This window comes from Panulirus ornatus, chromosome 12 (genome assembly GCF_036320965.1).
Source record: "Panulirus ornatus isolate Po-2019 chromosome 12, ASM3632096v1, whole genome shotgun sequence".
Lineage (NCBI taxonomy): Eukaryota > Metazoa > Arthropoda > Malacostraca > Decapoda > Palinuridae > Panulirus > Panulirus ornatus.
The window spans coordinates 9,937,061-9,964,547 of NC_092235.1; the positions used below are offsets into that span (position 1 = coordinate 9,937,061).

At 40.9% G+C, this 27,487-nt stretch overlaps 1 protein-coding gene across 1 annotated transcript in view; it reads right to left on the minus strand.

The window, feature by feature from the left end:
- LOC139751786 (uncharacterized) overlaps positions 1 to 27,487 on the minus strand; it is a 242,557-nt gene that overhangs the window by 103,121 nt on the left and 111,949 nt on the right. Inside the window, exon 4 of the mRNA XM_071667323.1 lies at positions 1,940 to 2,084. Within this exon, the coding sequence (XP_071523424.1) occupies positions 1,940 to 2,084 (145 nt within the window). The remainder of the gene's footprint in view (positions 1 to 1,939; positions 2,085 to 27,487) is intronic.

The following is a 27,487-nucleotide window of genomic DNA, read 5'->3' on the forward strand; positions in this document are numbered from 1 at the left end:
TTAAGGCCTGGCCTATATGGGAACTTTTGTCCATTACTAGAGCCTCTAACCTGGAGGGGGATCCCGATCAGTGTAAATGACTCTTCAGAATAACAATAGTTCAATCACATATACATAAGTTTATGAATTATTCTATAATCATGAGACATAAGGGCTTTTCAGGAATGAGATAACCTACAAGGAAACTCAAAACAATCACAAACTTTGGTCACATACATTACTAATGAATTTCAACCTAACGAAATGCCAAATAACAAGCATACAATGAAAAGAGACCAAATTATGACTATAATCTCACAAGAGGCAGTTTTCAAGAATTTATGCATAAGAAGGGACTTTGGGAGTTGATAAAGCACCCATCAAATCACTGTACCAACACATTAGGAGAATTCTTCTGAGAAGACTTACTCACTTACTGGTCAGTATTAAAACTGTTTTCAAACAGAAGGACGAGGAAACTTTCAGAAAATTTTCAAAATGCAAACTATCTATCTATATCTCTGATGCCGGTTCCTCCAGAAACTCCCTCTAGGGGGTGGCCTTGGCAAAAGAGTTTCCATAACAGGTGAACTCAAGTGCTGCTTCTTAGCCTTTAGTGCCTTGCCTGTAATAGGCCAAAGGCAGGGGTTAACACTAGAGTAGTGTTTCCAGAGGCTCCTACATAATGTTCCTAGTAAATAGAAGTAAGTACAAGCAACACCTTAACTCGTGTAACAACCACCAATTTCGTCACCCAAAAAACTACCTGAGAACAAGGAGCTAATTCACATGAAGAACCATGGAATTACCCATGCTGGAAGTGTGAAGGAAGAGGACAAACATGATTATAGTTCTAAAATTACTGAAGCAATCTAACTATATAATCTACCATGAAATTACTGAAGCAATCTAACTATATAATCTACGATGAAATTACTGAAGCAATCTAACTATATAATCTAAAATGTAATCACTGAAGCAATCTAACTATGAAAGTAATAATCTACAATGTTATTCAAAAAAGAATAGATCCATGAAAGGATTTAACAGAAAATATGCATGAGTAAATGGAATAGGCAAAATAAACAGGCAGTGATAGCAGAGGGTGTCACAACATCTAAAAAGTTGTATGACAGTAAAGAAATGTTAAGAGATAAGGAAAATAAGGTAATGAGCAAACACTCAACCACACACATAAGCACATACACACACACAAACACACATACATAAATAAACACAATTTGTTACAGAATGTGTTATCAAGAAAATTACAGGGAGGCTATTTTGTTATCTATCTGATATACAACAGATAAAACACCAAACTAATTTAGTAGGTTAAAGCATGTATAATTATGGTTTACTACTTTATCCTATAAGGTCTTACTTAACTCTTACTACAAAATAAGAACTTTTACTTAATTATCAAACTGAAGAAATATGCCAATTCCATGAATATGTCGAAAGAGTAAATCACGAAAATGCAAATGAATCTCAGATTATTCTTTTAAGGGAATAACTATTGCATTTAATGAGATTCATCACAAATGGATGAAACCTCTTGCTTATCATTTTATATAACTAAAGAATGGAAAATTTCCATCTCGTAGAATGAAATTTTTATAACTAAGGAAGTTTTAGCAATGTATTAGTATCTGTTTAGTAATTAAAAAGAACACAAATGTACACACAAAATAATGATGCAACATGCAATTTCTATTGTCTTTGACAGAAGAGACTGAATATTGATAACCATGATTTGAAGAGCCTTTAGTTAAAAGAGGAACCCAATATATCAAAAAGCTCACGAGCAATCACCTGGCAAGAACCTCATATCATGGGAAATATGATGACACATACCATGGCAAAGAATCAAAATCAGATGAACTTGAGCCTGTGAGTTAAAAAAAAGAAATCTGAGATTAAAGCACTCACACAAACTTATAGTCTCAATAAATCATACCTGAAGGATGTTTCTTCAAAGCCTGTGCGAGAGGCTGAGCGACTCTGCCTCTTAGTGGATTTCTTTCCCCTTCTTGGATGCGCTCGGCGCCCAGAGCTAGATGTGTCTGTTGACGAGCTGCTGTTTTCTTGAGATTTTATGGGTTCTGATGGGATGGATAAGAAAGACTGAGACAAGGAGTCTAAATAAATGTCAATGGGATAAAACTGCAGTTTTCTGAAACTAGTCATACCTTAGAACATACTAAAATTTACCGTTGGAGATGAATTAGATTATACAAGAATGAGTAAATAAAAATGATGATTTGAACCCATGAAAAACATCTTCCTATACAGGAAAAAAATAAGTAGGAAAAATAAAATAGCCACAGTCTGTTTGGAATAATAATCATGCATAATACTGTGTAACACAATTTTTGTTTCTGGGTAGTAAGTGTTATTTCCTAATTGCTTATGCATGAATTGTTCTTGGATAGTAAGTGTTATTTCCAAATTGCTCATGCATAAAAAGTAAAGAAAAGGCTATTATTCTCTTTAAACTTTGTTTTTCTGACCAGAACAGTGACTGAAATTTACCTATTTCTATTTGGACAATGGGCAAATCTGCATATTTCTATTCACATAAAGTCAGAAAAGCAACAACTTATGAATCAAAGTAACATGCATTTACACTAATGTTAAATAAAAGTGATCACAAAAGATTTTGAAGTGAGTACTTTTTCGAGATTTATCATTGTATTGTAAACCACTTTCACAAATCAGACCCCTAATATAATCTTCCATCACGTTGTTACATATTCCTTGGTAGCAACGTTCAGAGTCCAGTATATCCTGGTGAAAGTGCTTACCTTGCTCCTCCGAATATGCTCCTGTGTTCTACTTGAATTTATCAACATAAAAGTCAAGGGGTGCTATTTCATGTGTGGTGGGGTGGCGATGGGAATGGATGAGGGCAGCAAGTATGAGTATGTACATGTGCATACATGTATACGTCTGTGTATGTATATGTATGTATATGTTGAAATATATAGGTATGTATATGCGTGTGTGTGGCCATTTATGTATATACATGTGTTTGTGGGTGGGTTTGGGCCATTCTCCAGTCTGTTTTCTTGCATTAACTCAGTAACGTGGGAGATGACGATTAAGTATAATAGATAAATGAATAAATAGTCAAGAATACCTCACTGAAGCACGGGGTAGTGATGCCATTTTCTGTGGGGCAGGGTAGCACCAGGAATGGAAGAAGGCAAGAAAGTATGAATATGTAAATGTATATATATGTGTGTGTGTGTGTGTGTGTGTGTGTGTGTGTGTGTGTGTGCGTGTAAGTGTTGATATGTATATGTATGTATATGTGTACATGGTAAACAGAGAAGATGTAGTAAAAGCTTTGCAGAAGATGAAAGCCGGCAAGGCAGCAGGTTTGGATGGTATTTCAGTGGAATCTATTAAAAAACAGAGTGACTGTATTGCTGACTGGTTGGTAAGGTTATTTAATGTATGTATGACTCATGGTGAGGTGCCTGAGGATTGGCGGAATTCGTGCATAGTGCCACTGTACAAAGGCAAAGGGGATAAGAGTGAGTGCTCAAATTACAGAGGTGTCAGTTTGTTGAGTATTCCTGGTAAATTATATGGGAGGGTATTGATTGAGAGGGTGAAGGCATGTACAGAGCATCAGATTGGGGAAGAGCAGTGTGGTTTCAGAAGTGGTAGAGGATGTGTGGATCAGGTGTTTGCTTTGAAGAATGTATGTGAGAAATACTTAGAAAAGCAAATGGATTTGTATGTAGCATTTATGGATCTGGAGAAGGCATATGATAGAGTTAATAGAGATGCTCTGTGGAAGGTATTAAGAATGTATGGTGTGGGAGGCAAGTTGTTAGAAGCAGTGAAAAGTTTTTATCGAGGATGTAAGGCATGTGTACGTGTAGGAAGAGAGGAAAGTGATTGGTTCTCAGTGAATGTAGGTTTGCGGCAGGGGTGTGTGATGTCTCCATGGTTGTTTAATTTGTTTATGGATGGGGTTGTTAGGGAGGTGAATGCAAGAGTTTTGGAAAGAGGGGCAAGTATGAAGTCTGTTGTGGACGAGAGAGCTTGGGAAGTGAGTCAGTTGTTGTTCGCTGATGATACAGCACTGGTGGCTGATTCATGTGAGAAACTGCAGAAGCTGGTGACTGAGTTTGGTAAAGTGGGTGAAAGAAGAAAGTTAAGAGTAAATGTGAATAAGAGCAAGGTTATTAGGTACAGTAGGGTTGAGGGTCAAGTCAATTGGGAGGTAAGTTTGAATGGAGAAAAACTGGAGGAAGTAAAGTGTTTTAGATATCTGGGAGTGGATCTGGCAGCGGATGGAACCATGGGAGCGGAAGTGAATCATAGGGTGGGGGAGGGGGCGAAAATCCTGGGAGCCTTGAAGAATCTGTGGAAGTCGAGGACATTATCTCAGAAAGCAAAAATGGGTATGTTTGAAGGAATAGTGGTTCCAACAATGTTGTATGGTTGCGAGGCATGGGCTATGGATAGAGCTGTGCGCAGGAAGGTGGATGTGCTGGAAATGAGATGTTTGAGGACAATGTGTGGTGTGAGGTGGTTTGATCGAGTAAGTAATGTAAGGGTAAGAGAGATGTGTGGAAATAAAAAGAGTGTGGTTGAGAGAGCAGAAGAGGGTGTTTTGAAATGGTTTGGGCACATGGAGAGAATGAGTGAGGAAAGATTGACCAAGAGGATATATGTGTCGGAGGTGGAGGGAACGAGAAGTGGGAGACCAAATTGGAGGTGGAAAGATGGAGTGAAAAAGATTTTGAGTGATCGGGGCCTGAAGATGCAGGAGGGTGAAAGGCGTGCAAGGAATAGAGTGAATTGGATCGATGTGGTATACCGGGGTTGACGTGCTGTCAGTGGATTGAATCAGGGCATGTGAAGCGTCTGGGGTAAACCATGGAAAGTTGTGTGGGGCCTGGATGTGGAAAAGGAGCTGTGGTTTCGGGCATTATTGCATGACAGCTAGAGACTGGGGTAAACCATGGAAAGTTGTGTGGGGCCTGGATGTGGAAAAGGAGCTGTGGTTTCGGGCATTATTGCATGACAGCTAGAGACTGAGTGTGAACGAATGGGGCCTTTGTTGTCTTTTCCTAGCGCTATCTCGCACACATGAGGGGGGAGGGGGATGTTATTCCATGTGTGGCGAGTTGGCGATGGGAATGAATAAAAGCAGACAGTGTGAATTGTGTGCATGGGTATATATGTATGTGTCTGTGTGTGTATATATATGTGTACATTGAGATGTATAGGTATATATATTTGCGTGTGTGGACGTGTATATATATACATGTGTATGGGGGTGGTTGGGCCATTTCTTTCGTCTGTTTCCTTGCGCTACCTCGCAAGCGCAGGAGACAGCGACAAAGCAATATAAATAAATAAATAAAATATATATATATCATATATATGTGTGTATATGAGTGGATGGGCCATTCTTTGGCTGTTTCCTGGCACTATCTTGCTGATACAGAAAACAGAAATTATGTATAATGAATGAAAAATAAATAAAAACTCTAGGATATGGACTTTGAGGGACATCTGGCAGCCCATTTTGCCATATTTCTTCACCATAATCTCAACCAGCTCTATCAGCCTTGTGATTGCCCAGGAAGCCCTAAACCACTGCAACAAAGCTGTACCAAGCTGCTTTCTCCTTTCTAATGAGCTTCTTGGGGAATTCCGTGCACTGCAGTATCTTCTTTATATGCGGTACGATGAAAATACCAATTTTGAACTTTGCCTCAGAAAGCTTTGGGAAGAAGTCTTGAAGGTACTTGAAGGTACTTGAAGGCTGTAGGCTCATTATCTAGAGCTGTGAGAAATTGTTTCATAAGGCCTAATTTCAGGTGCAGTGGTAGCATCAACACCTTCAGAGAGTCCACCAGTGGCTCCCACTTGATGTTGTTCATCCCCACAGAGAATTCAGTCCACTATGACCAGTCCTGCCTTTGGTAGTGTGCTGTGGTGTCCATGCTGTCCCAATGGCAAAGATAGCAGGGAAACTTGGTGAAACCACTTTAGAGACCCATCAGGAAAGCCACCATTTTGAAGTTTGATGACCTCCCAGTTGTACTCATCATACTTCAAAGCATCTATCAAGGTCTTGACAATGTTGTATTCTTTTTTCAGGTGCACTGAGTGAGCCAGGGAAAAGACAGGTACTTGTTCCCATTATGAAGCAGCATGGCTTTGAGGCTCCTGGATGAACTGTCAATAAAGAGGCACCACTCGTTTGGGTTACAGCCAATTCTGATTGCCTCTAACAGACTAGTTACTTTGTGGCAGAAGCAGAGCCCATATTGACAGGTGAAGAAGCTGGAAAACCTAAGTGATGCTTCCTCTGATCTGCGATTTGCCCACTTTTGCCCAACAAGTTCCACTGCTTCATCCTAGATATCAATAGCTCAGTAATGGACCTTGTGAGACCAAGATCTCTGATCAAGTTACTGTCATTTTGATTGGGGTAGTATAGGTTTCTCTCCTCAGCTGCAACTCTGAAATTGTAATCTGGATCTACAACATCTTCCTCCCCCTCTGAATACGAATCATATAACTGAAGTCTTCAAGAAAGTTCTATATCAGTATTTACCATTGAATGCTTTGGAAAACAGGTAAATTTTAAAATATCACTGTTCTGATCACAAAAGTAATGTTTCAAGGGAATAATATCCATTCTCTATACTTTTTAAACATAATCAATTTCAAAATAACACTTATTAACCAGGAACAAAAAAAAGTAGCAATTTGTTACACATTAATCTCAATTATATATCATAACTTACCAACTGCCCCTATAATTGAACTTGTGCAACTCACTGTTTACCATTGTACCCCTGTTATCAAGTCAGGAATCTGAAGACACAAGCTAGGAATGCATATGACCCTCAGTTATTTCTGTGAAATTCTTAACCACACTGCAAAAAGTAAAAGAGAAGAATGAAAAGGAGTAGTATGAAAAAATGAAGGCTTGTTTACTGGCCTCCTTCATAGGAAGAAATGGTTTCGAGAAAAAATAATTTTTTCCAGGTAAGATTAAGATGGAGCAAGGGAAATGATTACATTTTCAATTGGAGGTCAATGAAATATTCTTATCCAAAAGCAAGGAAGTGAGAGAATGGTTAAGGAAGGCAGTATCCCCTAAAACAAAGATACTTGATTAAACTGTCAAAGAGAACCCCAAAACCCTGTTAAAGGGGTTGCTGTGAAAATACAGTCCAAGAAAATCCTTTGAGGTAAGAGCTTGTGAAATGAAGAATTCAACTATTCATAGGTGCATACACACATACTCATGCATACTTTACAATCCCAATCTTTCCTTTTACCCACACTATTCTTGATCCATTTCATTCATGCTCTGTAATACCCTCACATACTCTTGTTGATAGCAGAATTGCACATCCTTCTTTTCCTCTTCCCTAATAATTTTCACTCCTTCCTGTCCATACCACACCTTCCATGCCTTCCCATAACATACATTCATCATTTCCATTTTCACTTCGCACACCCTGCCCAAGGATAAGGGTTTCTCCCATCTCTAGCACATCCATGCTAAAACTTTTAAACCTCTCCATAATCTCCCTCCTTTTACTGTCACCAGTCATCCTATTCACGTTCAGTGCTATCACCCTTAATCTCTCGTCTCTTTTAACCCTTGGCATAATTGGTAGACTCCAATGCCACTTCGTAGCCTTTTGTGCCTCACCCTTAATAGGTCATTGGCAGAGGGCAACTCCGGTGCAGTCTTTCCAGAGGCAGCAAGGCTCCAAAATTGTCAAAAAAACTAGAAGTGACAGCATACCTCAGGTATTTGTTCAGATCTAAAAGTATTGCCCTAATGTAATTGGGAAATGCCTCTCCCCTTTAGTTCCACCCCTAAGGGGCATAATAGCAAGCTTAGTCACCATGAGAAGGCAGGTTGAAAATTGGATACTCTAGTGCAACTAGTAAAACTAGAGTATCTAGTAATACTAGAGTATCCCTCGAGGTGCTTAAACTTAATAACATTACCCAGTTTCAAGCTTCTTTTACTTTCCACAGTAACAGCAACTCCTACCTCTTTCATTACAATACTGCTACTGCACAAACCACAGAGGCACAAGTTTGTTGAATACACCTGGAAAATTATATGGGAGGGTACTGATTGAGAGGGTGAAGGAATGTACAGAGTATCAGACTGGGGAGGAGCAGAGTGGTTTCAGAAGTGGTAGAGGATTTGTGGATCGGATGTTTGCTCTGAAGAATGTGTGAAAAATACTTAGAAAAACAGATGGATTTGTATGTGGCATTTATGGATCTGGAGAAGGCATATGACAGGGTAGTGCCTGACATATGGAAATTGTCAGAAATAAAGCAAATTGCCAAATTCTCATTTCCTCAAGTGTTCATCAATTTCAGACCTATTGTTTTAATGTCAAATATCATGAAATGTCTTGAAGACATAACAAGAAACTGTTTGTGTAATAGCACATACAATTTCAGAGATCCACTACAGTTTGCATATTGTAAAAATAGGAATGTCCAAGATGTAAGATTGACTTTTATGAATGAGATTAGCAAACATAACATATGATAGACATAACTCACGAGCAAGAATCTTATACATTGATTTCAGCTCTGCCTTTGATACAATCTAGCCACATATTTTGTTTGATAAATTAGTAGGGATGGATGTAAACTGTAACTTACTGAAATAGATCTTCAGAAGCCACAGTATACCAAGATAGATAACGCTAAGTCCAACATAATCTTTACCAATACAGGTGCACCCCATGGATGCGTTATGTCCCCTACTTTCTTCAGTTTGCATACTAATGACTGCAGAAGTATCTTAAGCAACTGGACTACTTCAAAATACAATGATGATACAGTAATCATAGAAAAAATTTCAAATAATAATTGTAATGATTATATTGCACAGGTTAGGTGCTTTGTTGAGTGGTGTTAAACAAATCATCTGCACTTGAATGAAAACTAAAGAGATGATAATAGATTTTAGGACAAAAAACTACATGCACCAGACTTAATTGAAGGTGAAAATGTAGGCTTCATCATAGATGACCAATTAAAAGGCAGTGCAAATAGTGATATGATGTATAAAAATGTAATGAAAGATTGCACTTAGATAGTTTACATATAGACAAAACAATCAACTTTTTTATAGGTCAACCATAGAATCAATTTCATATTTTTTCAATTACTGCCTGGTATGGCAAGCTAAACAGTAAAGATAAAAAAAAAGTTGAGAAAATTTCTAAGAAAGCTACAAAACTGTGTGCAAACATTAAAACATTAGATATGCTGTATCAGGAATGTGCAATGAAGCAGGTGAAGGTCATGCAAGATGCAACCTGTCATCCTCTACACCAATACTATGTATTTTCAAGGTCAGGTGGAAGACTGTCTCTGCCTATACAACACACAGATAGATTCAGGAAATCATTTGGCCCAAAAGCTTTCTCCTGTTTAACCATCTAAAGACACTGTAACTCCTCTGTGATATAGCTTCTTAGTGCGACAGATGATTCTTTATGTGATATTTCATGTCATACTTCTATGTGATATCTTATCATTTTCATTTCATAATTCTTGTACATTTTAACATTGAACTGAGCTTATTGCCTTGAAAAATTTCACTTTGTATCATGTACACAATTTGACAATAAAGCTTTTTTTTATATTTATTTTGCTTTGTCGCTGTCTCCCGCGTTAGCGAGGTAGCGCAAGGAAACAGACGAAAGAATGGCCCAACCCGTCCACATACACATGTATATACATACATGTCCACACACGCACAATATACATACCTATACATCTCAATGTACACATATATATACACACACAGACATATACATATATACACATGTACATAATTCATACTGTCTGCCTTTATTTGTTCCCATCGCCACCTCGCCACACATGGAATAACATCCCCCTCCCCCCTCATGTGTGCGAGGTAGCGCTAGGAAAAACACCAAAGGCCCCATTCGTTCACACTCAGTCTCTAGCTGTCATGTAATAATGCACCGAAACCACAGCTCCCTTTCCACATCAAGGCCCCACACACTTTGCATGGTTTACCCCAAACGCTTCACATGCCCTGGTTCAATCCATTGACAGCACGTCGACCCCTGTATACCACATCATTCCAATTCACTCTATTCCTTGCCCGCCTTTCACCCTCCTGCATGTTCAGGCCCCGATCACTCAAAATCTTTTTCACTCCATCTTTCCACCTCCAATTTGGTCTCCCACTTCTCCTCGTTCCCTCCACCTCTGACACATATATCCTCTTGGTCAATCTTTCCCCACTCATTCTCTCCATGTGACCAAACCATTTCAAAACACCCTCTTCTGCTCTCTCAACCACACTCTTTTTATTTCCACACATCTCTCTCACCCTTACATTACTTACTCGATCAAACCACCTCACACCACATATTGTCCTCAAACATCTCATTTCCAGCACATCCACCCTCCTGCGCACAACTCTATCCATAGCCCACGCCTCGCAACCATACAACATTGTTGGAACCACTATTTCTTCAAACATACCCATTTTTGCTTTCCGAGATAATGTTCTCGACTTCCAAACATTCTTCAAGGCTCCCAGAATTTTCGCCCCCTCCCCAACCCTATGATTCACTTCTGCTTCCATGGTTCCATCCGCTGTCAGATCCACTCCCAGATATCTAAAACACTTCACTTTCTACAGCTTTTCTCCATTCAAACTTACCTCCCAATTGACTTGACCCTCAACCCTACTGTACCTAATAACCTTGCTCTTATTCACATTTACTCTTAACTTTCTTCTTTCACACACTTTACCAAACTCAGTCACCAGCTTCTGCAGTTTCTCACATGAATCAGCCACCAGCGCTGTATCATCAGCGAACAACAACTGACTCACTTCCCAAGCTCTCTCATCCACAACAGACTTCATTCTTGCCCCTCTTTCCAAAACTCTTGCATTCACCTCCCTAACAACCCCATCCATAAACAAATTAAACAACCATGGAGACATCACACACCCCTGCCGCAAACCTACATTCACTGAGAACCAATCACTTTCCTCTCTTCCTACACGTACACATGCCTTACATCCTCGATAAAAACTTTTCACTGCTTCTAACAACTTGCCTCCCACACCATATAGTCTTAAAACCTTCCACAGAGCATCTCTATCAACTCTATCATATGCCTTCTCCAGATCCATAGATGCTACATACAAATCCATTTGTTTTTCTAAGTATTTCTCACATACATTCTTCAAAGCAAACACCTGATCCACACATCCTCTACCACTTCTGAAACCACACTGCTCTTCCCCAATCTGATGCTCTGTACATGCCTTCACCCTCTCAATCAATACCCTCCCATATAATTTACCAGGAATACTCAACAAACTTATACCTCTGTAATTTGAGCACTCACTCTTATCCTCTTTGCCTTTGTACAATGGCACTATGCAAGCATTCCGCCAATCCTCAGGCACCTCACCATGAGTCATACATACATTAAATAGCCTTACCAACCAGTCAACAATACAGTCACCACTTTTTTTAATAAATTCCACTGCAATACCATCCAAACCTGCTGCTTTGCCGGCTTTCATCTTCCGTAAAGCTTTTACTACCTCTTCTCTATTTACCAAATCATTTTCCCTAACCCTCTCACTTTGCACACCACCTCGACCAAGACACCCCACATCTGCCACTCTATCTTCAAACACATTCAACAAACCTTCAAAATACTCACTCCATCTCCTTCTCACATCACCACTACTTGTTATCACCTCCCCATTAGCCCCCTTCACTGAAGTTCCCATTTGCTCCCTTGTCTTACGCACTTTATTTACCTCCTTCCAAAACATCTTTTTATTCTCCCTGAAATTTAATGATACTCTCTCACCCCAACTCTCATTTGCCCTCTTTTTCACCTCTTGCACAATAAAGATATTTTATCTTATCTTATAGAGACTTTTGTCGAAGGTCTTAACAATATATGGTGTAGGAAGTAAGCTGCAAGAAGCAGTGAAAAGTTTTTATCAAAGATGTATGGCATGTGAATGAGTAGGAAGAAAGGAGAGTGATTAGTTCCAAGAGAAGGTCACTCTGATGCAAGGGTGTGTGATGTCACCATGGTTGTTTAATTTGCTTATGGATTGGGTAGTGAGGAAGGTTAAAGCTAGAGTTTTGGAGAGGACAAGTATGCAGTAGTCTGTTGGGGATAAATAGGCCTGAGCAGTAAGTTGTTGTTCACTGATGATACAGCACTGGTCGCTGATTGGAGTGAGAAACTGCAGAAGTTTGGAAGAGTGTGCAAAAAAGGAGAAAGTTAACCATGAACGTGAATAAAAGCAAATTTATTAGGTTCAGCAGGGTTGAGGGACAAGTCGGGTGGAATGTATGTTTGAGTAGAGGAAAATTGGAAGAAGTGAAGTGTTTTAGATATCTGGGAGTAGTTTTGGAAGCTAATGGAACCATGGAAGCTAAAGTGAGTCACAGGGTTGGGGAGGGAGAGGTTCTAGGGGCAATGACAAATGTGTGGAAAGAGAGAATGTAATTTCAAAAAGCAAAAATGAGTATGACTGCAGGAGCAGTGGTTCCAAAAATATCATATGGTTGCATGGCATGGGATATAGAGAGGGTTGTGTTGTGCATGACAGGGGAAAGAGATTTTGTATGTTTGTGGCCAGAATGCCAGTAGTCCATGTGTTGGTGAGGCAGAAAGGAAAGACAACTACCTGGGTCAGAGGAGTGCAACTTGACAACCAATAAAGACCTAGCTCACTATGCAGCTATTGCTATACCTCTGATACACAGGCGGGTAGTACTGGTAGTATACCTCCCTGATCATTGGAATCCTAGCAACTATTACCTACAAGCATGCATGGAACAGAATGAACTGGAACACTGTGGTATACTGGGGATGAAATGCCATAAACGGACTAATCCAAGGCATGTGAAACATCTGGGGTTAACTGTGGAAAAGTCTGAGGGGCTTAGATGTGGATAGGGAGCTGTGGTTTTGGGGCATTACATATGACAGCTAGAGAATGGATGCGGGCGGATGTGGCCTTTCTTTGTATGTTTCTTAGCGCTACCTCGCAGATGCAGGGGGTGGCAATACTGTTAGCTGTGGGGTGGAGTGGCACTGGAAATAGATAAAGGCAAGGAAGTATGCATATGTATTCTAACTTTATAAAAGGGGAAACAGAAGAAGGAGTCATGCGGGGAGTGCTCATCCTCCTCAAAGGCTCAGATTAGGGTGTCTAAATGTGTGTGGATGTAACCAAGATGTGAAAAAAGAAGAGATAGGTAGTATGTTTGAGGAAAGAAACCTGGATGTTTTGGCTCTGAGTGAAACGAAGCTCAAGGGTAAAGGGAAAGAGTGGTTTGGGAATGTCTTGGGAGTAAAGTCAGGGGTTAGTGAGAGGACAAGAGCAAGGGAAGGAGTAGCACTACTGAAACAAGAGTGGTGGGAGTATGTGATAGAGTGTAAGAAAGTAAACTCTAGATTGATATGGGTAAAACTGAAAGTGGATGGAAAGAGATGGGTGATTATCGGTGCATATGCACCTGGGCATGAGAAGAAAGATCATGAAAGGCAAGTGTTTTGGGAGCAGCTGAGTGAGTGTGCTAGTAGTTTTGACGCACGAGACCGGGTTATAGTGATGGGTGATTTGAATGCAAAGGTGAGTGATGTGGCAGTCAAGGGAATAATTGGTGTACATGGGGTGTTCAGTGTTGTAAATGGAAATGGTGAAGAGCTTGTGGATTTATGTGCTGAAAAAGGACTGGTGATTGGGAATACCTGGTTTAAAAAGAGAGATATACATAAGTATACGTATGTCAGTAAGAGAGATGGCCAGAGAGTGTTATTGGATTACATGTTAATTGATATGCGTGCAAAAGAGAGACTTTTGGATGTTAATGTGCTGAGAGGTGCAACTGGAGGGATGTCTGATCATTATCTTGTGGAGGCTAAGGTGAAGATTTGTAGAGGTTTTCAGAAAAGAAGAGAGAATGTTGGGGTGAAGAGAGTGGTGAGAGTAAGTGAGCTTGGGAAGGAGACTTGTGTGAGGAAGTACCAGCAGAGACTGAGTACAGAATGGAAAAAGGTGTGAACAAAGGACGTAAGGGGAGTGGGGGAGGAATGGGATGTATTTAGGGAAGTAGTGATGGCTTGTGCAAGATGCTTGAGGCATGAGATGTGTGGGAGGTGGGCAGATTAGATAGGGTAGTGAGTGGTGGGATGAAGAAGTAAGATTATTAGTGAAAGAGAAGAGAGAGGCATTTGGACAATTTTTGCAGGGAAATAATGCAAATGACTGGGAGATGTATAAAAGAAAGAGGCAGGAGGTCAAGAGAAAGGTGCAAGAGGTGAAAAAGAGGGCAAATGAGAGTTAGGGTGAGAGTATCATTAAATTTTAGGGAGAATAAAAAGATGTTTTGGAAGGAGGTAAATAAAGTGCGTAAGACAAGGGAAGAAATGGGAACTTCAGTGAAGGGGGATAATAGGGAGGTGATAACAAGTAGTGGTGATGTGAGAAGGAGATGGAGTGAGTATTTTGAAGGTTTGTTGAATGTGTTTGATGATAGAGTGGCAGATATAGGGTGTTTTGGTTGACGTGGTGTGCAAAGTGAGAGGGTTAGGGAGAATGATTTGTGAAACAGAGAAGAGGTAGTAAATGCTTTACGGAAGATGAAAGCCGTCACGGCAGTGGGTCTGGATGGTATTGCAGTGGAATTTATTAAAAAAGGGGGTGACTGTATCATTGACTGGTTGGTAAGGTTATTCAATGTATGTATGACTCATGGTGAGGTGCCTGAGGATTGGCGGAATGCTTGCATAGTGCCATTGTACAAAGCCAAAGGGGATAAAAGTGAGTGCTCAAATTACAGAGGTATAAGTTTGTTAAGTATTCCAGGGAAATTATAAGGGAGGGTATTGATTGAGAGGGTGAAGGCATGTACGGAGCATCAGATTGGGGAAGAGCAGTGTGGTTTCAGAAGTGGTGGAGGATGTGTGGATCAGGTGTTTTGCTTTGAAGAATGTATGTGAGAAATACTTAGAAAAGCAAATGGATTTGTATGTAGCATTTATGGATCTGGAGAAGGCATATGATAGAGTTGATAGAGATGCTCTATGGAAGGTATCAAAAATATATGGTGTGGGAGGCAAGTTGTTAGAAGCAGTGAAAAGTTTTTATCGAGGATGTAAAGCATGTGTACGTGTAGGCAGAGAGGAAAGTGATTGGTTTTCAGTGAATGATGGTTTGCGGCAGGGGTGTGTAATGTCTCCATGGTTGTTCAATTTGTTTATGGATGGGGTTGTTAGGGAGGTAAATGCAAGAGTTTTGGAAAGAGGGGCTAGTATGCAGTCTGTTGTGGATGAGAGAGCTTGGGAAGTGAGTCAATTGTTGTTCGCTGATGATACAGCACTGGTGGTTGATTCATGTGAGAAACTGCAGAAGCTGGTGACTGAGTTTGGTAAAGTGTGTGAAAGAAGAAAGCTGAGAGTAAATGCGAATAAGAGCAAGGTTACTAGGTACAGTAGGGTTGAGGGACAGGTCAATTGGGAGGTATGTTTGAATGGAGAAAAGCTGGAGGAAGTTAAGTTTTTTAGATATCTGGGAGGAGACTTGGTAGCGGATGGAACCATGGAAACAGAAGTGAATCATAGGGTGGGGGAGGGGGCGAAAGTTCTGTAAGTAGGAGAGATGGCCAGAGAGTGTTATTGGATAACGTGTTAATTGATAGGCACGTGAAAGTGAGAGGTTTGGTCACATGGAGAGAATGAGTGAGGAAAGATTGACAAAGAGGATATATGTGTCTAAGGTGGAGGGAATGAGGAGAAGTGGGAGACCAAATTGGAGGTGGAGGGATGAAGTGAAAAAGATTTTATGTGATCGGGACCTGAACATACAGGAGGGTGAAAAGCGTGCAAGGAATAGAGTGAAATGGAACGATGTGGTATACCAGGGTCGACGTGCTGTCAATGGACTAAACCAGGGCATGTGAAGCATCTGGAAAGTCTTGTAGGGGTTGGATGTGAAAATGGAGCTATGGTTTCAGTGCATTACACATGACTAATTGTGAACAAATGCAGCCTTTGTTGTCTTTTTCTAGTACGAACTCGCTGGGTGTGTGTGGTGTTTGTGTGTGTGTTCTTTTTCTAGTGCTAACTGTGTGTGTGTGTGTGTGTGTGTGTGTGTGTGTGTGTGTGTGAGTGTGTGTGTGTGTGTGTGTGTGTGTGTGTGTGATGTTTTTCATGTGTGATGGGGTGGCGGTGGGAATGAAGGAAGGCATCAAGTATGAATATGTTTATTGTATTATTATTTCATTTTGCTTTGTTGCTGTCTCCCACGTTTGCGAGGTAGCGCAAGGAAACATACGAAAGAAATGGCCCAACGCACCCCCATACACATGTATATACATACACGTCCACACACACAAATATACATACCTATACATCTCAATGTACACATATATATACACACACAGACATATACATATATACACATGTACATAATTCATCAGATTGGGGAAGAGCAGTGTGGTTTCAGAAGTGGTAGAGGATGTGTGGATCAGGTGTTTGCTTTGAAGAATGTATGTGAGAAATACTTAGAAAAGCAAATGGATTTGTATGTAGCATTTATGGATCTGGAGAAGGCATATGATAGAGTTGATAGAGATGCTCTGTGGAAGGTATTAAGAATATATGGTGTGGGAGGAAAGTTGTTAGAAGCAGTGAAAAGTTTTTATCGAGGATGTAAGGCATGTGTACGTGTAGGAAGAGAGGAAAGTGATTGGTTCTCAGTGAATGTAGGTTTGCGGCAGGGGTGTGTGATGTCTCCATGGTTGTTTAATTTGTTTATGGATGGGGTTGTTAGGGAGGTAAATGCAAGAGTTTTGGAAAGAGGGGCAAGTATGAAGTCTGTTGGGGATGAGAGAGCTTGGGAAGTGAGTCAGTTGTTGTTCGCTGATGATACAGCGCTGGTGGCTGATTCATGTGAGAAACTGCAGAAGCTGGTGACTGAGTTTGGTAAAGTGTGTGGAAGAAGAAAGTTAAGAGTAAATGTGAATAAGAGCAAGGTTATTAGGTACAGTAGGGTTGAGGGTCAAGTCAATTGGGAGGTGAGTTTGAATCGAGAAAAACTGGAGGAAGTGAAGTGTTTTAGATATCTGGGAGTGGATCTGGCAGCGGATGGAACCATGGAAGCGGAAGTGGATCATAGGGTGGGGGAGGGGGCGAAAATTCTGGGGGCCTTGAAGAATGTGTGGAAGTCGAGAACATTATCTCGGAAAGCAAAAATGGGTATGTTTGAAGGAATAGTGGTTCCAACAATGTTGTATGGTTGCGAGGCATGGGCTATGGATAGAGTTGTGCGCAGGAGGATGGATGTGCTGGAAATGAGATGTTTGAGGACAATGTGTGGTGTGAGGTGGTTTGATCGAGTGAGTAACGTAAGGGTAAGAGAGATGTGTGGAAATAAAAAGAGCGTAGTTGAGAGAGCAGAAGAGGGTGTCTTGAAGTGGTTTGGGCACATGGAGAGAATGAGTGAGGAAAGATTGACCAAGAGGATATATGTGTCGGAGGTGGAGGGAACGAGGAGAAGAGGGAGACCAAATTGGAGGTGGAAAGATGGAGTGAAAATGATTTTGTGTGATCGGGGCCTGAACATGCAGGAGGGTGAAAGGAGGGCAAGGAATAGAGTGAATTGGAGCGATGTGGTATACCGGGGTTGACGTGCTGTCAGTGGATTGAATCAAGGCATGTGAAGCGTCTGGGGTAAACCATGGAAAGCTGTGTAGGTATGTATATTTGCGTGTGTGGACGTATGTATATACATGTGTATGGGGGGGGTTGGGCCATTTCTTTCGTCTGTTTCCTTGCGCTACCTCGCAAACGCGGGAGACAGCGACAAAGTATAAAAAAAAAAAAAAAAAAAAAAAAAAAACATAATTCATACTGTCTGCCTTTATCGCCACCTCACCACACATGAAATAACATCCCCTCCCCCCCTCAAGTGTGCGAGGTAGCGCTAGGAAAAGACAACAAAGGCCCCATTCATTCACACTCAGTCTCTAGCTGTCATGTAATAATGCACCGAAACCACAGCTCCCTTTCCACATCCAGGCCCCACACAACTTTCCATGGTTTACCCCAGACGCTTCACATGCCCTGATTCAATCCACTGACAGCATGTTGACCCCAGTATACCACATCGATCCAATTCACTCTATTCCTTGCCCGCCTTTCACCCTCCTGCATGTTCAGGCCCCGATCACTCAGAATCCTTTTCACTCCATCTTTCCACCTCCAATTTGGTCTCCCTCTTCTCCTCGTTCCCTCCACCTCCGACACATATATCCTCTTGGTCAATCTTTCCTCACTCATTCTCTCCAGGTGCCCAAACCATTTCAAAACACCCTCTTCTGCTCTCTCAACCACACTCTTTTTATTTCCACACATCTCTCTTATCCTTCCATTACTTACTCAATCAAACCACCTTACACCACATATTGTCCTCAAACATCTCATTTCCAGCACATCCACCCTCCTGCGCACAACTCTATCTATAGCCCACGCCTCGCAACCATACAACATTGTTAGAACCACTATTCCTTCAAACATACCCATTTTTGCTTTCCGAGATAATGTTCTCGACTTCCAAACATTCTTCAAGGCTCACAGGATTTTCGCCCCCTCCCCCACCCTATGATTCAGTTCCGCTTCCATGGTTCCATCTGCTGCCAGATATGTAAAACACTTTACTTCCTCCAGTTTTTCTCCATTCAAACTTACCTCCTAATTGACTTGACCCTCAACCCTACTGTACCTAATAACCTTGCTCTTATTCACATTTACTCTTCACTTTCTTCTTTTACACACTTTACCAAACTCAGTCACCAGCTTCTGCTTCCTCACGTGTTGTAAAAGGTGACTAGAGGGGACAGGAGCAGGAGGCCAGAAATCCTCCCCTCCTTGTATTTTAACTTTTGAAAATGGAAAACAGAAGAAGGAGTCACGCGGGGAGTGCTCATCCTCCTCAAAGGCTCAGATTGAGGTGTCTAAATGTGTGTGGATGTAACCAAGATGTGAAAAAAGGACAGATAGGTAGTATGTTTCAGGAAAGGAACCTGCATGTTTTGGCTCTGAGTGAAACAAAGTTCAAGGGTAAAGGGGAAGAGTGGTTTGGGAATGTCTTGGGAGTAAAGTCAGGGGTTAGTGAGAGGACAAGAGCAAGGGAAGGAGTAGCACTACTCCTGAAACAGGAGTTGTGGAAGTATGTGATAGAATGTAAGAAAGTAACTTCTAGATTAATATGGGTAAAACTGAAAGTTGATGGAGAAAGATGGGTGATTATTGGTGCATTGCACCTGGGCATGAGAAGAAAGATCATAAGAGGCAAGTGTTTTGGGAGCAGCTGAATGAGAGTGTTAGTGGTTTTGATGCACAAGACCGGGTTATAGTGATGGGTGATTTGAATGCAAAGGTGAGTAATGTGGCAGTTGAGGGAATAATTGGTATACATGGGGTGTTCAGTGTTGTAAATGGAAATGGTGAAGAGCTTGTAGATTTATGTGCTGAAAAAGGACTGGTGATTGGGAATACCTGGTTTAAAAAGCGAGATATACATAAGTATATGTATGTAAGAAGGAGAGATGGCCAGAGAGTGTTATTGGATTACGTGTTAATTGACAGGCGCGCGAAAGAGAGACTTTTGGATGTTAATGTGCTGAGAGGTGCAACTGGAGGGATGTCTGATCATTATCTTGTGGAGGCGAAGGTGAAGTTTTGTATGGGTTTTCAGAAAAGAAGAGAGAATGTTGGGGTGAAGAGGGTAGTGAGAGTAAGTGAGCTTGGGAAGGAGACTTGCGTGAGGAAGTACCAGGAGACACTGAGTACAGAATGGAAAAAGGTGAGAACAAAGGAGGTAAGGGGAGTGGGGGAGGAATGGGATGTATTTAGGGAAGTAGTGATGGCTTGCGCAAAAGATGCTTGTGGCATGAGAAGCGTGGGAGGTGGGTTGATTAGAAAGGGTAGTGAGTGGTGGGATGAAGAAGTAAGATTATTAGTGAAAGAGAAGAGAGAGGCATTTGGACGATTTTTGCAGGGAAAAAATGCAAAGGAGTGGGAGATGTATAAAAGAAAGAGGCAGGAGGTCAAGAGAAAGGTGCATGAGGTGAAAAAGAGGGCAAATGAGAGTTGGGGTGAGAGAGTATCATTAAATTTTAGGGAGAATAAAAAGATGTGTTGGAAGGAGGTAAATAAAGTGCGTAAGACAAGGGAGTAAATGGGAACTTCAGTGAAGGGGGCTAATGGGGAGGTGATAGCAAGTAGTGGTGATGTGAGAAGGAGATGGAGTGAGTATTTTGAAGGTTTGTTGAATGTGTTTGATGATAGTGTGGCAGATATAGGGTGTTTTGGTCGAGGTGGTGTGCAAAGTGAGAGGGGTAGGGAAAATGAGTTGGTAAACAGAGAAGAGGTAGTAAAAGCTTTGCGGAAGATGAAAGCCGGCAAGGCAGTGGGTTTGGATGGTATTGCAGTGGAATCTATTAAAAAAGGGGGTGACTGTATTGTTGACTGGTTGGTAAGGTTATTTAATGTATGTATGATTCATGGTGAGGTGCCTGAGGATTGGCGGAATGCTTGCATAGTGCCATTGTACAAAGGCAAAGGGGATAAGAGTGAATGCTCAAATTACAGAGGTATAAGTTTGTTGAGTATTCCAGGTAAATTATATGGGAGGGTATTGATTGAGAGGGTGAAGGCATCTACAGAGAATCAGATTGGGGAAGAGCAGTGTGGTTTCAGAAGTGGTAGAGGATGTGTGGATCAGGTGTTTGCTTTGAAGAATGTATGTGAGAAATACTTAGAAAAGCAAATGGATTTGTATGTAGCATTTATGAATCTGGAGAAGGCATATGATAGAGTTGATAGAGATGCTCTGTGGAAGGTACTAAGAATATATGGTGTGGGAGGCAAGTTGTTAGAAGCAGTGAAAAGTTTTTATTGAGGATGTATGGCATGTGTACGTGTGGGAAGAGAGGAAAGTTATTGGTTCTAAGTGAATGTAGGTTTGCGGCAGGGGTGTGTGATGTCTCCATGGTTGTTTAATTTGTTTATGGATGGGGTTGTTAGGGAGGTGAATGCAAGAGTTTTGGAATGAGGGGCAAGTATGCAGTCTGTTGTGGATGAGAGAGCTTGGGAAGTGAGTCAGTTGTTGTTCGCTGATGATACAGCGCTGGTGGCTGATTCACGAATATGTACATGTGTATATATGTATATGTATGTATACACTGAAATGTATGGGTATGTTTGTGTGTGTGTGTGTGTGGGTGTTTATGTATGTATACATATGTATGTGGGTGGGTTGGGCCACTCTTTCAACTGTTTCCTTGTGCTACCTCGATAAAGCAGGAGACAGCGACTAAGTATGATAAAAGAATAAAAAGATAGGCATTTGTACGTGTATGTGCATATATGTGTATATATGTGTATGTGAGTGGATGGGTCTTTGTCAGTGTCCTGGTGCTACCTCACTAATGTGAGAAATGGTGGTAAAGTATAAAAAAAAATCTATAACACAGTTCAATACACTTTCTGTTCTCACCCTATAATGGCTTTGCATGATCTATACTTTCACTCTTGTTTCCTTTCAAACACCATTACTTTACTTCTACTTGCATTTACCTTCAACTGCCCACGCTAAAATACAAAAAATGCAACTACTCTTCATTTTCAGCAAATAACACAGTATCATCCACAGAAAGGCTTGTTAATAGCTACCAGACCTCACCACCACACTCCATCTCTGCACCCAACTTCCCTAGTTTTGCTTTCATCTCTCTTATCACTCCATCCCTATAAATGTTAGAAAGACACTGTGACATTACAAACCATGTCTCACACCAATATGTACACAAAAACCTTTGCCTCACTCTCTATCAACTTTATTACACAAGCATTTGCTCTGCTAGAGAAGGTCTTCACACCATCCAATAGTTGTCCCTGGGCCCCATATATCCTTAACACATCCCATGTAGTATTCCACTCAACTAAGTCATACACTTTCCCCAGATCCATAAAAGTTACATATAGTAACTTATCTTTAACTACATACTTTTTCAGTCATTTTCCCTGTAAAAATCTGAGCCACACATCCCCTATCTTTCCTAAAACCCTCTTGCTCCTTATTTCTTTTGCATTCAGTCATTTTCATCATTTTTTTTTCTTTTTTTTTTTTTTTTTTTGCTTTGTCACTGTCTCCCGCGTTTGCGAGGTAGCGCAAGGAAACAGACGAAAGAAATGGCCCAACCCCCCCCCCCATACACATGTATATACATACATCCACACACGCAAATATACATACCTACACAGCTTTCCATGGTTTACCCCAGACGCTTCACATGCCTTGATTCAATCCACTGACAGCACGTCAACCCCTGTATACCACATCGCTCCAATTCACTCTATTCCTTGCCCTCCTTTCACCCTCCTGCATGTTCAGGCCCCGATCACACAAAATCTTTTTCACTCCATCTTTCCACCTCCAATTTGGTCTCCCTCTTCTCCTCGTTCCCTCCACCTCTGACACATATATCCTCTTGGTCAATCTTTCCTCACTCATTCTCTCCATGTGCCCAAACCATTTCAAAACACCCTCGTCTGCTCTCTCAACCACGCTCTTTTTATTTCCACACATCTCTCTTACCCTTACGTTACTTACTCGATCAAACCACCTCACACCACACATTGTCCTCAAACATCTCATTTCCAGCACATCCATCCTCCTGCGCACAACTCTATCCACAGCCCACGCCTCGCAACCATACAACATTGTTGGAACCACTATTCCTTCAAACATACCCATTTTTGCTTTCCGAGATAATGTTCTCGACTTCCACACATTCTTCAAGGCCCCCAGAATTTTCGCCCCCTCCCCCACCCTATGATCCAATTCCGCTTCCATGGTTCCATCCGCTGACAGATCCACTCCCAGATATCTAAAACACTTCACTTCCTCCAGTTTTTCTCCATTCAAACTCGCCTCCCAATTGACTTGACCCTCAACCCTACTGTACCTAATAACCTTGCTCTTATCCACATTTACTCTTAACTTTCTTCTTTCACACACTTTACCAAACTCAATCACCAGCTTCTGCAGTTTCTCACATGAATCAGCCACCAGCGCTGTATCATCAGCAAACAACAACTGACTCACTTTCCAAGCTCTCTCATCCCCAACAGACTTCATACTTGCCCCTCTTTCCAAAACTCTTGCATTCACCTCCCTAACAATCCCATCCATAAACAAATTAAACAACCATGGAGACATCACACACCCCTGCCGCAAACCTACATTCACTGAGAACCAATCACTTTCCTCTCTTCCTACACGTACACATGCCTTACATCCTCGATAAAAACTTTTCACTGCTTCTAACAACTTGCCTCCCACACCATATATTCTTAATACCTTCCACAGAGCATCTCTATCAACTCTATCATATGCCTTCTCCAGATCCATAAATGCTACATACAAATCCATTTGCTTTTCTAAGTATTTCTCACATACATTCTTCAAAGCAAACACCTGATCCACACATCCTCTACCACTTATGAAACCACACTGCTCTTCCCCAATCTGATGCTCTGTACATGCCTTCACCCTCTCAATCAATACCCTCCCATATAATTTACCAGGAATACTCAACAAACTTATACCTCTGTAATTTGAGCACTCACTCTTATCCCCTTTGCCTTTGTACAATGGCACTATGTACACATTCCGCCAATCCTCAGGCACCTCACCATGAGTCATACATACATTAAATAACCTTACCAACCAGTCAACAATACAGTCACCCCCTTTTTTAATAGATTCCACTGCAATACCATCCAAACCTGCTGCCTTGCCGGCTTTCATCTTCCGCAAAGCTTTTACTACCTCTTCTCTGTTTACCAAATCATTTTCCCTAACCCTCTCACTTTGCACACCACCTCGACCAAAACACCCTATATCTGCCACTCTATCATCAAACACATTCAACAAACCTTCAAAATACTCACTCCATCTCCTTCTCACATCACACTACTTGTTATCACCTCCCTATTTGCGCCCTTCACTGAAGTTTCCATTTGCTCCTTTGTCTTACGCACTTTATTTACCTGCTTCCAGAACATCTTTTTATTCTCCCTAAAATTTAATGATACTCTCTCACCCCAACTCTCATTTGTCCTTTTTTTCACCTCTTGCACCTTTCTCTTGACCTCCTGTCTCTTTCTTTTATACATCTCCCACTAAATTGCATTTCTTCCCTGCAAAAATCGTCCAAAAGCCTCTCTCTTCTCTTTCACTAATAATCTTACTTCATCCCACCACTCACTACCCTTTCTAATCAACCCACCTCCCACTCTTCTCATGCCACAAGCATCTTTTGCACAATCCATCACTGATTCCCTAAATACATCCCATTCCTCCCCCACTCCCCTTACTTCCATTGTTCTCACCTTTTTCCATTCTGTACTCAGTCTCTCCTGGTACTTCCTCACACATGTCTCCTTCCCAAGCTCACTTACTCTCACCACCCTCTTCACCCCAACATTCACTCTTCTTTTCTGAAAACCCATACAAATCTTCACCTTAGCCTCCACAAGATAATGATCAGACATCCCTCCAATTGCACCTCTCAGCACATTAACATCCAAAAGTCTCTCTTTCGTGTGCCTGTCAATTAACATGTAATCCAATAACGCTCTCTGGCCACCTCTCCTACTTACATAAGTATACTTATGTATATCTCGCTTTTTAAACCAGGTATTCCCAATCATCAGTCCTTTTTCAGCACATAAATCTACAAGCTCTTCACCATTTCCATTTACAACACTGAACACCCCATGTATACCAATTATTCCCTCAACTGCCACATTACTCACCTTTGCATTCAAATCACCCATCACTATAACCCGGTCTCGTGCATCAAAACCACTAACACACTCATTCAGCTGCTCCCAAAACACTTGCCTCTCATGATCTTTCTTCTCATGCCCAGGTGCATATGCACCAATAATCACCCATCTCTCTCCATCAACTTTCAGTTTTACCCATATTAATCGAGAATTTACTTTCTTACATTCTATCACATACTCCCACAACTCCTGTTTCAGGAGTACTGCTACTCCTTCCCTTGCTCTTGTCCTCTCACTAACCCCTGACTTTACTCCCAAGATATTCCCAAACCACTCTTCCCCTTTACCCTTGAGCTTCGTTTCACTCAGAGCCAAAACATGCAGGTTCCTTTCCTCAAACATACTACCTATCTCTCCTTTTTTCACATCTTGGTTACATCCACACACATTTAGGCACCCCAATCTGAGCCTTCGAGGAGGATGAGCACTCCCCGCGTGACTCCTTCTGTTTCCCATTTTAGAAAGTTAAATAAAATACAAGGAGGGGAGGATTTCTGGCCCCCCGCTCCCGTCCCCTCTAGTCGCCTTCTAGTATACTCTGGTATACTTAAGAGACTTATTCCCCTAAGCTTTGTACATCATAACCACCTTTTCCTCAGACACAACCTTCTACTTCATTGTCAATTTACATATCGAATGCATCCACTCTATCACACTTTCTTCTACATACTTCAACATTTCAGCTGTAATCCTATCCACTTCAAGTGTCTTTCCTACCTTCAACCTCATTTTTGCCCTTTTTACCTCCTTTCTTGCAATAGGCACCTGCACTTGTACCCTTTTCCTTCCATCCTCCATCCTATACATGAAACAACTGCTGTCTCACCTTCTCCAACATTCATCAGGTCTAAGTATTCTTCTCATCTTCCTCTTACTTCCTCCTTTAGATTTAGCTAGTCCCTTTCCTTAATTCTCACATTTACATATGCACTCTTAAATCCACCTTTCCATTTTCATCTTCCAGTACAATTTCTTACCTTCCCTAAACTTTTCATACAACTTTCTTCCAAAATTTTCATTTACTCTTTCTTTGGTTTCTTTAAACACTTTCTTAACATTCTGCTTAAACATCTTACATTCTTACATCCTCCTCTGCTGAACATCTACTGGTACATTCCTTTCTACCAATTTATCATATGCCTCTTTCTTCTCTTCTACAGCATTTTTAATCTCATCCATCCACCATGTATTTCCCCTTTTATTCTTTTTTTCAAACCTGTTTCCAACTACTAATTCTGCAACTTCTAACAGTCCTTCTCTAAACATTTTACAGACCTCACTCACACAACTGAATTCCCACATTAACTGCACTATCATCTAGACTTCCTCTCACCACTTCTTTCATGCTCCTCCATGCACTGTTTCTGATTCATCTATTTGCTTGCTACCAATTTCATCCCTCCATTATTCCTTACAATTTCTCCCTGATCCTCATCTCTACAAGAATTGCAAAATGGTCAGAATATCCAAAGAATCCTCTCACAACTCTAGCACCCAGCACACAACTTTTCATCCACTACCACACAGTCAGTTAAACTCTTTTGTTCTTCTCTTTCTTCATTTCTCATCATGGTCCAGTCTCTTAATGAGAATACACTTATTACCACACCTCTCTCTTACATTCTCATTTTTTACACAATCAACTTACCTCACAACACATACTGTTCTCAGGCATTTCATTTTCAATATGTCCACCCTCTTCCTTTCTTTTGTGTTCAAGACGTAAAACTCATATCTATATGAAATATTGTTAGGAATACCATATCTTCAAACACTGCCATTACCCCATCTTTATCTTAACAGACATTGACCTCTCCTTCCATGTGTTTCTTAACACTTTTACTCATTTGGATCTATCAATCTTTACCTAAGCTAACTGCATGGGCATCACAGACCTCAACAGCAAGGAATAGCTGGCCTAAGTAGGTTATTTGTCTTTCTGATCTTTCCCATTATGTTTATCATTATCTGAAGAATTTATTGTTTATGAGTCAGGTCAAGACCTACTAAAGAGAACAGTAAAAAAAAATGCTTTAGTAATAATATTCATAACATCATAAACTCACATTAGAAAGCATAAGTTACTCTTGTTTTCATGCTGGCTCACTCCATTTCTCCCACCCTCATTTTCCATTATTTTTGCAAATATCTGAATGATCATTAGTTCATAAATTTGCTTAAGCCAAATGAAGAAACCTGTGCAGAAAAAATAATAAAAACTTTCAATGTGACTTTCTGAGTACAAGTGCAATATCTATGTTCGCACAGCAGCAGTCAGCAGGATTCAGAGGCTCCTGAGTAAGCTCCACCTACCAATGTGTTGATTACTGTTAGTTCATGAGTTAACTAAAAGCCTACTTGAGAAACCTGTACAGGAAAAAATATATAAATACTGACAGTTTCCATTAAATTTCACAAGTATAAGCGGAATATTTATGCTCATGTAGAATCAGCTGTGGAAAACTGAGGCTCCTCTATAGCAAATTTGGTGTCATGATATTTACATTTCGTTTTGACAATTTTT